General features: G+C 41.2%; 1 protein-coding gene across 2 annotated transcripts in view; it reads right to left on the bottom strand.

The window, feature by feature from the left end:
- gtf2e2 (general transcription factor IIE, polypeptide 2, beta) overlaps positions 1-1,331 on the bottom strand; it is a 9,942-nt gene extending 8,611 nt beyond the window's left edge. Inside the window, exons 1-2 of one of the 2 annotated variants that reach the window (XM_079337886.1) lie at positions 1,095-1,331; positions 1-116 (exon numbers count right to left, since the gene is read on the bottom strand). The exon at positions 1-116 is cut by the window's left edge and continues 39 nt beyond it. In XM_079337886.1, coding sequence (XP_079194012.1) covers positions 1-115 — 115 coding nt within the window. In that variant the 5' untranslated portion in view covers position 116; positions 1,095-1,331. Of the gene's footprint in view, positions 121-1,094 lie in introns of both variants that reach the window. The other variant, XM_079337885.1, reaches the window with a different exon arrangement.
- Positions 1,332-15,871: the final 14,540 nt, after the last annotated feature.

Here is a 15,871-nt window from a genome sequence, read left to right as displayed (position 1 = left end):
GTTTCGGCTTCTTCTTCTTGTGCGAGTCTGAAGCAGCCTGTCTCTTCTCTACTGCCGGAGTGGACAGAGCTCTCTTCTTGAACAGCTCCCGCTCCCTCAGCAGAGCCGGATCCATCCTGCCTGGCCGGAGATACAATACAAATACATCAACATTTGAAGTAGCGGATTGAAAAAAAAAAACAAAAAAAAAACTTGGACCCTCCTCTCGACCTTTGTCCTGTGAAAGCCGTATGATGTAGGGATGTAAAGATTAATCGTGAGGCAGTTAAAAATCGATTCAAAGGAGTCAAAGTTCACAATGAATCGCTGTAATATTGTGAAGCATCAGGCGGTTGGATGTGACAGGCAGACGTTACCATGGCAGCTGCCAAGCCAAACCACACTAACCAGCCGGTTTGTAGGAATAATTTTTCAGTCATCTAAAAATTTGTCTTCAGTCTCATTTTGTAAAATAAATCGTGAATCGTATCGGGAGTTGAGTGAATCGTTTCATCCCTTGTAATATGAGTTTTAAAAATAACACGCTGTGTCCAAAATCACTCATTCCCTACTCACTATTTAGTGATTTCAGACTCAGTCTCCATTTTTTTAATGACTGTCAGCCTATCAGAAGTCACCATTACGTTTAAAAACTAAGAGAGATGTTCAGTCAAACAACTCAGATAGTGAACTGATGTTGGCACAAAGTAAAGCTCAGTGTTGGTTCATTAAAGAGACATCCTCCTCAGTGTCTCAGTGTAGAGTTACTTTACTGTTTATGGGGGTCTTAGTGGTGGTCAGTCACTCCTGCTTTGCCTGTTTGGTAATCCAGTCTTTATTTAATTCAGTTATCCCATCAAACAGCAGCTAGCACACTGAACTGACAGCTAAACATTCATGTAAATAAAACACAAACTGTCAGATTAAATTAAACTCAACTGCTCAACACTCTGTAATTTGTTTTTAAAAAAAAGAAGGAAAAAAAAGCTGTGTACATTAAGAAAGCAGCGTATTATGTTAGAAAAACAACGACACAGTCTGACACTTTCCTGGCTCGTTAGCATTAGCTTAGCATCATTAGCCGATAAGCTACGCGTTGCCTTGGTGATCGTTACCTGACTGTTTGATCCTCTCCTCACAGACACAGACGGGAGACTTCCAGATAATATATATATACCAGGATGTAAATCTATTTTCTTTCTTTTTTTTCCAAGCAATTTAAGGTAACCTTAGCAAACTAACTTCACACACAACACATCTCCCTTTTTTTTTTTTTACTCATGCTGCATTTCCTGTTTCTTGTTTGATTTCTCTGAGCTCGACAGCAAATGCGTCGGACGACGTCATCACGTTGGCTGCGTACGTTCGAATTTCACAGTGCAAAGTAATATAATGTATTGTTTTGCTGCTGCAGCACTGTAAATTTCTCAGTTTGCGAGATGAATAAAGGATTATTATAATCTTATCTTTTTTTAAAACTAATTACCAACATAAGAGCTGTACAAACTGTAAACCTGATTCAAGATTTTGAATGCCTTTTATTATTTTTATGTGGTTTATTGATGATCTGTTAACAGCTTTGCTTTGTTCTCTTTTATTATACTTTTTTTTTTGTATTTCCAAGAAGTTTTTCCTTACTTGCACCTCAATCATTTATGACGCATTCATTTGCATTGTTGTTAAATCAGCTTTTGCAAGACTGTACAATTGCACAAGAGCACCCCTTAGTGGTTTGATTATGCAACTGTCTTTTATTTTAAGTCATCTTTCCTTTCCTGAATGTTGAGCGTTTTTACGTCCCGTCTGAGTTCATGTTTCGTAAAATTTAATAAAACAGTAAATCTTTTTACATTTTTTCCACCAACAGCTCTCTGTTCTGATGCTGCCTGGTTAGTATTATTCCAAACAGGACAAAACAAAGGAGGGAGACAACTTTGAGTAGCAAGGCAACAAGTTGAAAGAACATGCATGTCTGCTGGACAAGAGTGCAAACTAAAAACCAAACCTAAAAGCAAAAAAAGAACAAGAAAGCAACATTTAAACCCCCCTTCTTAAAATGATATTAGACTATTTCTTGTAATGTTACAGACCACTGTTAAGTCACAATCAGTACAGCTATTCCAGGTCCTGCACAAAGTTAGGACCAAAGAAGAAGTCGATCAAACTGACTTGGACACTTGACCCCAACAAGATCTTGTTAACCATCTTATTTCAGTCAGCACCTAAAGGCCGAGAGGAGCGAGGAGGAGGGAGCTAATGTTAACCAGGAGGCTATAGTGCTAACAGTAGTGATCAAACATGCAGACATTGATTTAAATCTGCAGGCAAGTCTGGCTGCAAAACAACTCCACCTAAAGTAACTGGAACCACCTGAGAGACATGATCAGAGATCATTGACTCCACCAACAATCAACAAAAAGTCAAAAACCAACCAGTTACACCACTGGAGGCGGCTGCTGCTGCAGACTGTTGTTATGAAACCGAGTACATCATTTCATTTAACTAAAGCCGGGCTTTGCTGACTGAAGGGGGAAGGCAACACCAGCACTGGGTAATCAGGTGAAGAGAAGCAGAGAGATAAAGCTGCAGTTTAACCGAGTCACCACAGCAAATAGAGAGCTAAGCACTCAGGAGCAGCAGAGTGTAAGGTGCAGATTAGAGCTGAACCACGGCGTTCAGCTGAAACTGTAAGAGGGGGAATAAAGGACTGCTTTTCCACAAATTAGTTTCTCAATTCCTGCACATGCTTAAGCTTTCATGCATGGATTAATTGTGCACAGGATTCAAGAATTATGCTCTAACTTGTTTTAGCCCAAACGCTCCCTGGATATTAACATAAAGACTTATCTTACAGCTTCCATTTTTCGCATGGATGGCCAGAACATATTGTTAAAGTGTTTTCTCCGTAAATTAAATTGCTTTGAGAAGTGAAGCGCATCGAACTTTTGTTTTATAGTACGTTTGAGTGGATAGTCTGGTAAGTATAGGCAGTCAAACTCTGGCTTAAAATCCTTAACATTGGGTTAAAGCTCCTTTGAGGAACTTTTGGTTTGTGTTGTTTTTGGCGCCCCCTGTTGATGAAATGTGACAGAGTTAGAAATAACCTTGATGTCGGATTTCTGCAAAATTGTTGCGACTGTCTCATTTTTGTGACTTTGTCGCCGCCTGATGGTTACATGGCACAACTGTATTGGAGAGCTTCCTATACCTGGCCGCAGCACGTACCTCAGCTGAAGAGATGAGTCCTTTGCAGTTACATTGGAGCACTCATGACTGTGAATAAGCTCCAGAATAAAAAGAGAACCAATTGAAATTCAACTCAGTAAAGTTCTGTCTGTTCGATAACTTGAATAACCAAGTGAAGAAAGCAATTACTCTCAACAGCATGGTTCAGTAAACTGGCATAGATGCCAATAAATAACCAAAGATTTCACCCAGTCGTGACTCTGAAAAGTGCTGCTGCTTGTTAGTGTTAGAATCTCAGCAACACTTTAATCCTACAATCTCCTCAGGTGAGATTTGTCTCACTGCCGATATGCTTTAGTACTCATTTTCCTCCGAAGCACACCGACGGGTAACACTCTGTAAAGTTTTCCTAACTTCTTCTAAAGTTCTTATGAGTTTAATTTCTTAGGTCAAGAAAATGTAAAAACGCTTCAACAATTGCGGGTGTTAAAAAGTGAAAGGTCAACTGGAGTCTCAACAAAATTGTAAACACTGAGCAGAGTGCACGGAACATTTATGAGAGCTGATCAGATACGCCTCAGGAAACACATTAATAACATTAAAATCAGACGAGTTCGCTTTACATTTTTACAAACCCAAGGCTTCCTGGGCTAAAGCACTCAGATCTTTAACCTTTAGATCGGTTAACGCTGATGATCGGTTTACCTGTACACCTCCAGTGAATTGTTTTTTTTTCTATCCTGCTGTCAATTAACAGCCTAATGTATCACTAGTTATACATCATTTCTCTGTTAAAGACTTAACAAACGGCTTTTTGTACAGGGAGAGATGTGAATTTTGCCATCTGATACCTGAGGACAGGTGTTTAAAACATTAAATCCATCACATAGACATTTTCAATCTTCATCCTAATGGTCTCATTTTCTTCTTTATGTCATCAAGAGGCATCAATACTGTTTCATAACCAGTTAAAAACTCCTCATATAGGAGCTTTAGGTTTGGTTTATACACTCCATCTGTTTGGGGTCTGATCTGATTTGATTGACAGCAAACAAACAAACACAATATTTAAGCCATCAGCGTTTTGATGTGTTGTTTCCACTTGAGCCCTGGATATGTCGTGACAGCGAGAGAAAGTGTGAAAAGAAATCCTTGTTCAACAACCTTTTCTGTAGTAATAAGTAATAGTTCATGAAGGACTTTTGTTGCTGACAGTAAAAAAAGAGTCTGGCTGAGAAAACGAACGTTGGGGTCTGTGAAGATTTCTGAAGGACGTGTATTGAAGCGTAAAGGTTAAGATTATGACTTCCCTACTTGTTGAACAAGCTGCAGGTTTTGATATGAGCAGAGATGACTCTGACTGTGAATACAGTTTGTGATTTACAGATGAGTACATTTAAAAACATAAATCAAAAATGACCTTTAGAGCTGCCGAGGAGACTTCATAGCTGCTTATGAAACAAACTGAAATTGATACTGATGACTTTTTACAACCTACGAAAGGAAACAAGACCGTCTGTGTTAAGACATACTTTAGTTATTGATTAGAAACCAATAATGATGGGTTACAGTAGGTGTCAGACGAAGTGATTAAGTGTTTTATTTTCATTTCCTTGAGACACTTTTTTCCCTTTTAAAGAGAGAAGGTTTAGATGAGTTTTAGGACATTGCTTACACGTTAACAGGAGAAAATGAAAGAGACAAAAAGCAATGATTTGCCCAGCGGGGGTGCGTGTGATTGCCCCTGCTCAGGGTGTGTTTGGATGCTTTTCTGTAAGATCCTTTCTTGTTGACATATTCTGCTACATCTGGAGAACCTGGGCCCATTGTGTCACCTGGGATCTAAAACCCAGCTTCCTGTGCCCCCCCCCCCCCCCCTCTCTCCGTCAGCCATGTTTGTGCACTCTTCTACACCTCACACCACATAATGCTTTCACACACACCCACACGTTCACCACAGATGATTCAGATTACACACACCACATAACTCGTGTTATTGGTCTATTAATTTACTTCATTTAGTGATTCATTGTTTGTTTACTTCGATTGCGTCTGACTCCTTCCATCTTTTGCCTTGACTCAGGAGTCGGGTCCAGGACAATCTTGAAAAAGAGATTTTTCTTTCCTGGTTTAATAAAAGTTAAATGATATGACAAAGACCCTGCAATGCTTCTTAAAAAAAGAAGAAAAAAACACAAGATATGCAGTTGTGCAGTTTACTGTTCCCTGAAAAAGACACAAGCCGACCAGCGTTAGTGTTTTTTAATTTTTCCAGCCAAATTAATTAAAGACTTTTTATATTTTTCTAACCATTCTAAGTGCCTGGAGCTGGATTACTTACAGCTACGTTTTCCGTTCAATTCAGCTACTTAAACTGGGAATATACCAGACTTATCACATTGCCATGAGTATTTGTTTCCTGTCTTAAATCATCTATCGCATAGTCTTCGTCTGCTGCTGTACCTTCATGCCAAAAGTCTGAGATGTTGTTGTGAAAAACACACAGAATGTCCTTCGATCATGTGTGTGTGTGTGTGTGTGTGTGTGTGTGTGTGTGTGTGTGTGTGTGTGTGTGTGTGTGTGTGTGTGTGTGTTTTGGTTTTGGTATATTTCAGTGTGCTCAGCTCTCTGATGTGCAGGTACAAGGGCTGCAATGATACCAGGATGTTAAATGTTGATATGATTCTGGGGAAAATTAAACATTGATTGTTGTATTGATACCATGGTAACACAAATACAAGTGCTAGACAGCCAATATTGAATAAGTTATTGTTTTGAATTAAAGGCAAACTCCTGCAGACTCTCTCTGTCTCATTTCTCACAGAAACAACCTGTGCCATGCAGACATGCTCGCTCCCTTCTGCGCCCAGCAGGTCAGAAATTTGACTGAAGATCTGAAGTCTGTTTTTTTGAAGCTTGGATACTTAAAATATAGAGAGATTTTTATCATTGTAAAACAGAAATAGCAAACATGTGTCCACCTTAGCAGGTGCAAGACCTCAAAAAAACACACCTCCCTTTAACTACCCAGCTCAGAGGCTGATGCAGATCATAGGACAAATTAGCATCTCCAAACTTATAATTAAATATTCAGGAGGCCAGTCAAAGACGTGAGCACACATGAATGATTCAATATGTGCTAACCTAATTTAGGGCCCTTATCCATTATGAATGAAGTACACTGTTGATGGAGAAGATGGACCAAAAGTGGAGAAGATTCGAGACTTATGAGGTGACGGACAGAAACCGCACGTTACTTCAACGTCCGTCACTTTCAAGCAACAACACCCGGGCAGGCAGACACCAAGGGCCACGTTGAAACTGTGACGTGGTTGATCGTTTAGGCCCACAGGAGAAAGGGCGAGACGGAGTTAGTGCATTATGTTCTACAGCAATAGAAAGACAGAGAGAGAGAGAGAGAGAGAGAGAGAGAGAGAAGACAGCACTCTAATCCAGAGGTGAGGAGTAATATCAAAGAGAAGAGGCGAGTGAAGTCCTGGAGCTGCAGCCGACCTGTGCAGATCAAAGTGACAGCTTTCAATTACAGCTGTAGGAGGAAGTGTGTGTGTGTGTGTGTGTGTGTGTGTGTGTGTGGATACTACCTGTCAGCACTTCTGGGCTTTACTGACAGTTCGATGTCACAGCTTCTGAATTGAAAGTAGCTCATGTACACACAAGAGAACCCTCTCTCTCTCTCTCTCTCACACACACACGCACACACACACACACACACACACACACACACACGCACACAGTTTCTCTCTTGTTTTCTTCTTCTTCCTGTGTCTCACATTTGTATTCTCAGGTGTCTGGTTCGTAGCGCTGTTGGACCTAAAAAAACCAAAGGCATGAGGAGGCAGACACAGCACACTGGAACTCAGTGTACTGAGTGTGCACGGTGTGTAGGTGTATGCGATCTGTGAGTTTGAGGGTATGTCATGGATATAGATTGTGTATTTGCAGACTGTACTTAAGGGAAACGAAGGCTACAAGTGAACAAAATGACTTAACTTTTTACAGCTTTCCCGGGCTGCAGAGGCTTTGCTCCCATTCAGCCAAAAGAGTACGAAGGTCAGGCTGGCATGTTGGCTTATAAAGCCTGGCTCGCAGTAGGCGTTCTACTTCCTCACAAAGGTGGCGCGTGGGGGTCAAGGCGGTCAGGGCTTTGCAGAGCTGTCTAGTTCTTTCTGGACAAATCAAACCTTCACGCTCGTATAGCTGTTAGCTGGAGGGGCGTTGATGTGTTGAAACAGAATGGACCTAAACTTAAACTGTTCTCACAAATGTGTATGAAAAGTCTAAAATGACCCCCCTTGGGCTGAATTATTAAGTAACTCCTTTTCTGAAACTTTTTGCTCAGCCCCAGACCAAAACAGGAAAAAGGTCATGCGTATGTCCCAGTGTGTTTCTTTACAATAGTCAAATCAGTTTAAAGCTGCTATGAGGACCTTTTAGCTGGTTATGAAACAACCTTATAGTAAAAATGATTGTCTCAATATGACGGTAGAGAAAACCATTTTTATGTACTTTTTAATTTTTAATGTCTGAAACGACCCGATCCACCATCCTCTCCACAATAAAGGCTGAAAAAAGCCAGAAAATAAAACTTAAAAATAAAAAATAAAAAAAAGTGCATACTTCCAAACCCGCCTTGAGGCCTTTGGACACCAAGTCTGGATGTGTTTTTTGGATCCTTAAAAATCATTACGCACAGCAACTTTGCAAACTGAGTCGGATGAATTTATTTTTCTAATAATTAACAAAATTGTGTTTTGGTTCTTTCACTCCTTGAAAAAAGCAACAGTCTGTCCACATGAAAACAAGACAAGAACGAGGAAAGTTTCCTCTTTTAACAAAGGAGAGTCTTTCCTGTTGATCCCTGATTACCTCCAAGTTGTATCCCAGGATGTCCAGTGGTTCAGTTTGAGACGCTGCTCTCTTTACTGGAACCATTAAAAAGAAGAACACCAATTTCTGCAAAGCACCTGATCCTGCACAGAGGGACACTACTGTCCGTTATGAACACAGAGCTGAGCACAACAAGCAGAGGACGTTTGACTTCACCCTTTCACTCACTGAAATACTTCATAAGGATATATTTCTGCTATGTTGGTTTTTATAATGTTGCACACCTTTAATGTTCGAATGCTTGAACATTTTGATCGTGTGCATGAGAGCAACTTAGAGTTCACGTCTTTATATTAGGTCTTTAATCGACTTGATAAAAGGTTGTTCCAAAAACCGTTTGGACTTCAGGGTTTGATGATTAAACAAAGAGTTTTTTTAACATTTAGTGTGTTAGAGAAGTTTCACGGCCTGAGCAGGAGTGATGTTTGAATTTGATGAGTTAAAAGTGATGAATTCGTAATATTTGAGAATGTCGGTCTTATATTTCTAATTAGAAAAAAAAACAACCTTTGCACATCTATTTGACAAAACCGATGCGTAGGAGAGTGATGTGTCCATCACAAACTATAGACGATAAACTCCCGCACACTTTCAACAAGGCAACACTTGTTGCCTGATGAAGGTCGAGTGTCGAAACTTTGCCATTTAATTGTGTTTGCGAGTCAGATTGGGCTTTTATTTTTAACTTCTGCCTCATGGTGCTCTGAACGCTCTGTTGTTTTTAACTGTCTCTGTGTATAACTGGCGCTCTATAAATAAACTTGCGTTGCGTTGTCTTCCCTGAGGCAGCAGATTCAGGCATTAATTACAACAAAATAAAAATATCATCTTGTCTCTAATGATCTCCTTCGCTTTTGTAAGCCATACAGAAGGCATGCGTGTTTATTTCATGATTAGCTAAAAAAAACAATAGCAGCTTTAATATACATCACGTTTTACATCTTATTTGACATTACAAGTGATTTGAAAAGAGTACAAGCGCCAGATGCTTGTACGCTGTAATGAGGTCGGAGAGGAGGATTTCAAAATTAAACTCTTTTACTGCAGTAGCCACAAGGTGGCAGTAGTAAAGCGGGTATTTTCTGCCGCAGCCTGCTGTGTGACTCATCCAACCGTTGGCGCTGCATCCTCTCAGACAGACTGAGAAGATAAAAACAACCAAACCTGCTGTATTGACCCCAGTCTCTGGGCTGCAGCTCAGCCACCAACCTTTTCTAGGAAAGGAGAAACACTGTGGCAGCACAAGCATCATGATTTTTCGGTTAGATATAAAGTGAGATGATCATGGTGCGAAGCGTCTCCACATATTGAAGTCTGACAGGCTGTCACGCTCTAAACCAGGCCAGCAGTCTGCGGCTTTGTTCAGACCCTTTTCCTAGCGTGCCCTTTCCTCAAACCTCGCACCAAAGAAATCAATGATCCCATTTTGACTCACTGGTTGTAAAGTGCTCTGGTCAAGCCAGGCAATCCTTCTTCTAAATCTGACAATTTAAAAGAAGGAAGAGAGCGCCTCTTAAGGATTTTGAACAAGCTCTCTCGCTGTGAGGTGGCTGGTGAGGCATCGTTATGTAAGACATCGCAGACACTCAAGGATGGGGAAGAGTTTTGTTGCTGAGGCAGTTTTTCAACTATTCTGTACTTTGAAGCAGAAATAATTCCCCAGAATGAGTGTTGCAGCCTTGTGAATGTGAGCTGATGAAAAGAATGAATGCATTATTACGGCTCTTTATGTAACTGGAAAAACAAGATTTTCATGAATTCACAGAAAAGGGTTAAAGGGCTCTTCCTCTTTTTGCCATGTTAACTAAAGAAACACACAGGTTTCTTTATTTTTAAATATCTTTAATGACTATGTTAATTCTGTTTATTCGCTAATGCCAAGAAGCCACGTGTGTGCATACATCTATGTGTGCTGCTACCGGATGTGTGTGTGTGTGTTAGTGTGGAGTTTGGGTGTGTGGGCGGCACCCGAGCGCTACAGGACCTCCAGGTGAAACGAGTGAGTGCTGTCCAAACCCTGCAGGAGCGAGCTAATCCGGGGTCCTGATGTTAATCTGAGTATTGAGCTTCTGTAGGGGGGGGCATGCTGACACCTGATGGTGCAGAGGTCAAAGCTTTGTGTGTGTGTGTGTGTGTGTGTGTGTGAGTAAGTGATGTTCCTCTTGCCCTTTCCAAATGTCACCAAAGGGCCAACTCCTGAGGGGCTGTCCCGTGACGTTGATGTGTGTGCGGTTTTTTTTCTTCACGTTTGTTGTGATAATCGTCACTATTAAGCCCTTCAAACGCATAATTTCCACTGATGTTTGTGTGTGTGTGTGTGTGTGTGTGTGTGCGTGCACTTGTTTGTGCGAACACTCGGTTTTTGTGACTCTTTCTTCTCTGGCCCATTCTCCATTCTCTCATTGCATCTTTAATAATCGTCGTCTACAGATCTGCACAGCTCACAAACAAAGTCTCCAAAACAACATCTGCTTTCCGAAGCAAAACAATAAAATAATTTTTATACATTTTAACATTTATTTTCTGGATGTGTTGTCATGAACATCTCTCTTAAAGTTAGGAATAATAAAATCAAGGCAGCAATCTGTCCTTTTAAAGGTGAACTGAAGAACACTGTTTCCCACTTAAACCTGAGAGAGTTTTCAAATCCTCACAGTGTCTGAGAATGACAGAACACATGACCACAAACACTGAAATATTTAACAGTTTTGTTCCTGTAGTGAGTGGAGAACAACAACAGGATCAAAACAGCACACCAACAGAATCCTTTCAACAACAACCAGAGTCCCGACTCTCAAAACTGGAACATTATGCAGAATCCCTCGCGGCCAAACGTGACGTCTGAGTTCAAACATGTGTGAACATGAGCTGCACAGTACATGTGACAGTCATAGACTCCAAATATTAACAGAGGGAGTCTGAGTGACGTGAGCCATCTGTTCCTGCAGGGGGGTCCGGAGGCTCATCGGAAGCAGCCGCCGTGCTGGAAATGCTGTCTCAGCCGAACTTTCAGTCAAGCTAACGACAGGCTGAGAACTGGAGCTGAGGCGGGTTTTAAGCCTCTTGATGAACCGTTACATCGGGCCCACCTGTCAATCATGTCAGCTACCAGAAAAAAAATCACTCCCAGTACAGTGTGTGGCAGTGATGAGAATAACAAATCAGAACTTTTTTTTGTACCAGGATGTAGTGTGTATGTGACTTCCTGTGTTCCTGCATTCAGCCTCAAGTGGACACTCTATGAACTGCAGGATTTTGCACTTCCACATTGGCTTTATTTTTCAAGGCCGACGGTTGGTCCTTGGTCACAATGCAAACCGGAATTGAAAAAAAATTACCAAACATTTGTACTATCTCAGTCAGCTTTTTAATTAGATCTCATGTCGGCTTAAGGTGGCAACAGGAGGTCAATGCCAAGGTCAACTTTATTTATATAGTGCTTTAAAAACAGACAGGAGTTTGTACCAAAGTGCTTTACAAAAATTAAGAAATCATCACATGCCAAGAATATCAAGTGTCAGGCACAGGCATAATCACTGGCACACAGACTCACACAGCCATAGTTGAGAAGTCAACCTCAACTATCTCAATAAGAAAGCATGCAGCAACAGCAATGAAAATACACACACACACACACACACACATACACGACAGCTTCAAAAAATAAAAAATAAAAAATCAGAGTAGGATGCTAACCAGATAAGGAACCAACTCTAAGAGAAGCTGAGGGAATAAAAATGAGTCTTCAGGTGTTTTTTTTAAAAGCAGTCCAGAGAATGTATTGATCTGATATGTAACAGCAGTTTGTTCCTCGGCCTCGCTGCTGCTGCTCCGAAAAACTTTTCGATTAGAACGTGGGATGGTTAGAAGTCCTTGATCCGATGATCTGAGCGGCTGTACTGTATGGTGATGATAGTTCAGTAATTGGAGAAAGGCTATGAAGGGCTTTGAACACAATCAAGAGGATTTTCTACGGTATTCAGTATTAAAGTGGGAGCCAGTGCAAGGATGCTTATAGAGGTGTGATATGATCACTTTTCCTCCCTCTGCAAAGAAGTCTGGCTGCTGTATTTTAAACGACTTGTAAACAAAGTATAGAGACCTGCATAGTGCCAAAATAAAGTGATTCTCTGCGATGGAGTCTGGAGGACATCAAGCCTTGAATGACTTTTGTTATAAAGATGACCTGACCTGCGATGTAATCCTGAGCTCAAAGAAACTGGATTTGATGACTGCACACGTTTGTTTATCCAAATACAGGTGTCTTTGTGCTGGTGGTTAGGGCTACACTGGGACTTAAACCGACAACCTTCTAGTCCCTACAGACTGAGCGACTGCTGTGCCATGTCCTAAAAATAAACATTCATTAACACTCAAGTGTGAAATATTTCGCTCACTTGTGTATTAAAACATGAACAATCCAACAAGCACGATCTCCATTTGTGCTTTCACAAACATTTATTCCTCACCACTGTGACTAATGTGGGTGAAGACAAATACAAGAGCTCCATGGTGCTGGAGCCCGGCTAGCATTGTCCGCCTACAGTCTGTCAACAGCCGGTCCTCCTCAATTCCTTACGGCATGAGGAGAAAAAAAAAACAATTAGCAGAGTCACTGTGTTTGTCAGAGAATTGTTGACCGCCAGTGCCACAGAGAGACAGGAAATGTAAGGGACAACCATTGCTTTATGATGCTAATGTGTTTTTTTTTCAGGGTGGCTGCTCAGCGGCACATTATTATTATTATTATTTATTTTTGCCAGTTGGGAGTGTGCAAAACAAGAGACAATGAGTAGCTGCAAAGCGCCAGTGTTTGATGTGTTCCTTCTCTGCTCGTTCACCGCGTGTACCTCGTTTTCTCTTTCTTCTCTCGCTACACTTTTACACTTTTGAGAGAGCTTTGTTTTGTGTTTCAAACACTGATTGAGCAGTCCAAGATTACAGTGATAGCGCTGGATTGATGTTTCATTCTACCTGGCACAATAAAGAAGCGACTTCAGCCAGTATAAATGGATGCTTTTTAGTCGACAGCAGATCAAACCACATGGTTCGTGTTTAGAAGCACCTGCGATGTGTTGATCTGTTTTTATTTGCAAAACAGCGTGAACGCCGATTTAAACGAGCCCGGAGCTTCTATATAACGCTTGTAAATCCTGATGAAAAAGGGGTGTTTCATGGTGTTTTAAGTCGAACTCAGCAGGTGGCTGGAGATGCTGGTGGTGCTGATGGCAGGAGGTATCACAAATAAAGCAAACGGATTCTATGAAAACCACAACGCGGCGGGTTCGGTGACTCACAGACAAAGCCCGTAATGATGCCGTCTGAAATCTCACAAACAGCAAGACACTGTCATCATTAATGCAACAAAACTCCCCACACAGTGCAACTGCTGGCGCTAATAAAGGCCCCACAACTTTGAGGTTTACCAAGATCCAGTATTTAAAAGAAAAATCCTTCAGCGGTCTCACATGATCAGAGAAGGAAGGCGGGTTTCATGTCAGTGTTCAAAGTGAAATCACTGACGGAAAAAACAGTTTCATCGCTCCAGCTTGTTTTGCTTAATGTTAAAGGATGGTCAAATGTTGGTTGTCAGTGGCAACAAATCAATAAATCCCTTTACAAAAAATGGAAAGCAAGATCTCATTTCTCGCTGTAAAAATATCATATGTAGACAAAGCTGCATTTTATTCATTTGTGCCATAGACCTCCATGGGTTTTTTCCACTGTGGACTTTTTGACATGTCACATTGGAAAGGCAGTGGTATAAATAATAAAAATGAATGATGGCTGAATTCAATTTAGCTGCTTCTGTTCCAGGCTCAAGGTATTGTGCATGCCGGCCTGCTGTCACCCTGTCACGGCTCACTGAGACAAATGAATACCAAAAAAGCCATTATTGTTATTAGAAACACCTGTGCATTTCCTACACCACAAATCAAAATAGCTGCTGTCAGAAAGGCCTGGTGTGTCGCAAAATCATATTCAAAGCACATGATGAGAGTTGCTGTGGGGAGGATTTGGGTTGAGATCACTTCTGTTGGATGGATCGTGATCGTTTTTTTTGTTTTTTTTCACTCTTTGCTGATTTTTTCTTTTACTTGGATTAGTGATGTTTTCTGATGAAAAATCTCATCCTGCTGTCGGGTCTGTGCAAACAGATCTCTGAACTGTGGTGCAGTGGTTAGCACTGTCGCCTCACAGCGAGAAGGTTTCTGGTTTGAATCCCTGTCTGTGTAGAGTTTGCATATTCTCCTTGCGTTTCCTCCGTCAGTCCAAAGACTTGCTCGTTAGGTTGATTGGTGACGCTCCATTTCCCGCAGGTGTGAACGTGAGTGTGGCTGCTTGTCTGTCTCCACATGTCCAGTCGACCAGTCTTATCCTACTGAAAGCTGGGATCAGCTCCAGCCCTCCCTACGACCCCGAACGGAAAAAGAGGTAGGTAGGTGATTTTTAAAAACCTCAAGTCTCAAATAAGACATGTCGTTAAAAATAAAAATAACAAAAGTACATTTTCAAATTGATGGTAAACACATCAGCAGCATGTTCATTTTTAATGTCAGGGTTTCTTTATTGGAATCCAGAGAGTTAAATGTGTTGTGCAGACATGAGATTCAGCGATCCAACAAACAGCTGGAGCAGAGAAGCTGGAACAGTCATGGAGAATACAGCTCACCTTCGGCCCCTTGTCCACCTCCTGCTTTTTTTTTTTTTTCCCCTGAGCGTCAGCGTGTTTTGGTTTTTTTTTCTCCAATTGTTTTCAATGAGTACATAGAGTTCTCAGCAGAAAGCATCTGCCTGGAGAATGACCGCAGCGCCCAGCTTCTTTTCTCACAAGTTCTCCACCTTTGTTGTGTGTGGCCGCTCCCAAGAGCTCAAATCGAAAATCTTTCAGCTTTTCAGAAAGGCGCTTGTTTTTTCAAATGTATGATATTCCCTTTAGTTTTTCTTGCCTACGGGTCGTGTCTTGTACCCGCATCCTCTTTGCTCCGTGTCTGATCGGGTTCAAAAAATGATCTCAAATATAAAACTTGTAGTAAACAGCAACACAGCAGTGGCGGTCACACAGGTGTTATCGTTGTCAACAGACTGTTGTCTTAGAGGCGGGACAGTTTTTCTTCACAGCGAGCAATCACTTCACGCAAACACTCCAGCGTGTCCACCTTAAGTTTTTAAGGTGGACACGGGGCCTCGCTCTGCAGCTGTTGAGAATACAGATTTCACAGGTTGGATTGAGAGTGTTTTCAGATTATGTAATAAATCCTTTGTAATGACTTTAGCATTTTAAACGTTTTTATTTTATTTTATATAGTTTATTAATCCTCATGGGGGAAATTCAGGTTCGAAATTTGGCAAGTGCAGAATCATACATAAGCAAAACAAAACAAACAAACTTTCAGCAAAAGAACCCATACAACATGAAACCTAAGAAGTACATCATTAGAACCCGAACAACTCAAGAACCCATAACTTTACACCTCCTCCTCCTGTGCCTCTGCACCGCTCCTACCCTTCATGTGCTTACTGCATATTGTGGCAATGCATCACTTAAATTTTTGAGGAAGCACAGCCAACGCTCCAAACAGCCGCGAGGGACACGAGGCAGCCATCATGCCCACATGTACATGTTATTAAAAGCGAGTACATCTTCAGCTTATATTGTTTTTCTGGAGCCAGAATGGAGCATATTTGGATAAGAGAGTGAGCGTGAGAGAGTTAGGTTATCACCACCACTCCACGTGCCCATAGCTCATTTATTAGCCAGCAAATAAGCAGGTTAACTATCCTTTTTACCAGCAAG

The sequence above is a fragment of the Symphodus melops genome, assembly GCF_947650265.1.
Source record: "Symphodus melops genome assembly, chromosome: 2".
NCBI lineage: Eukaryota > Metazoa > Chordata > Actinopteri > Labriformes > Labridae > Symphodus > Symphodus melops.
The sequence above is the reverse complement of the archived record's forward strand: the minus strand, read 5'-3'. Positions and strand labels throughout refer to the sequence as shown.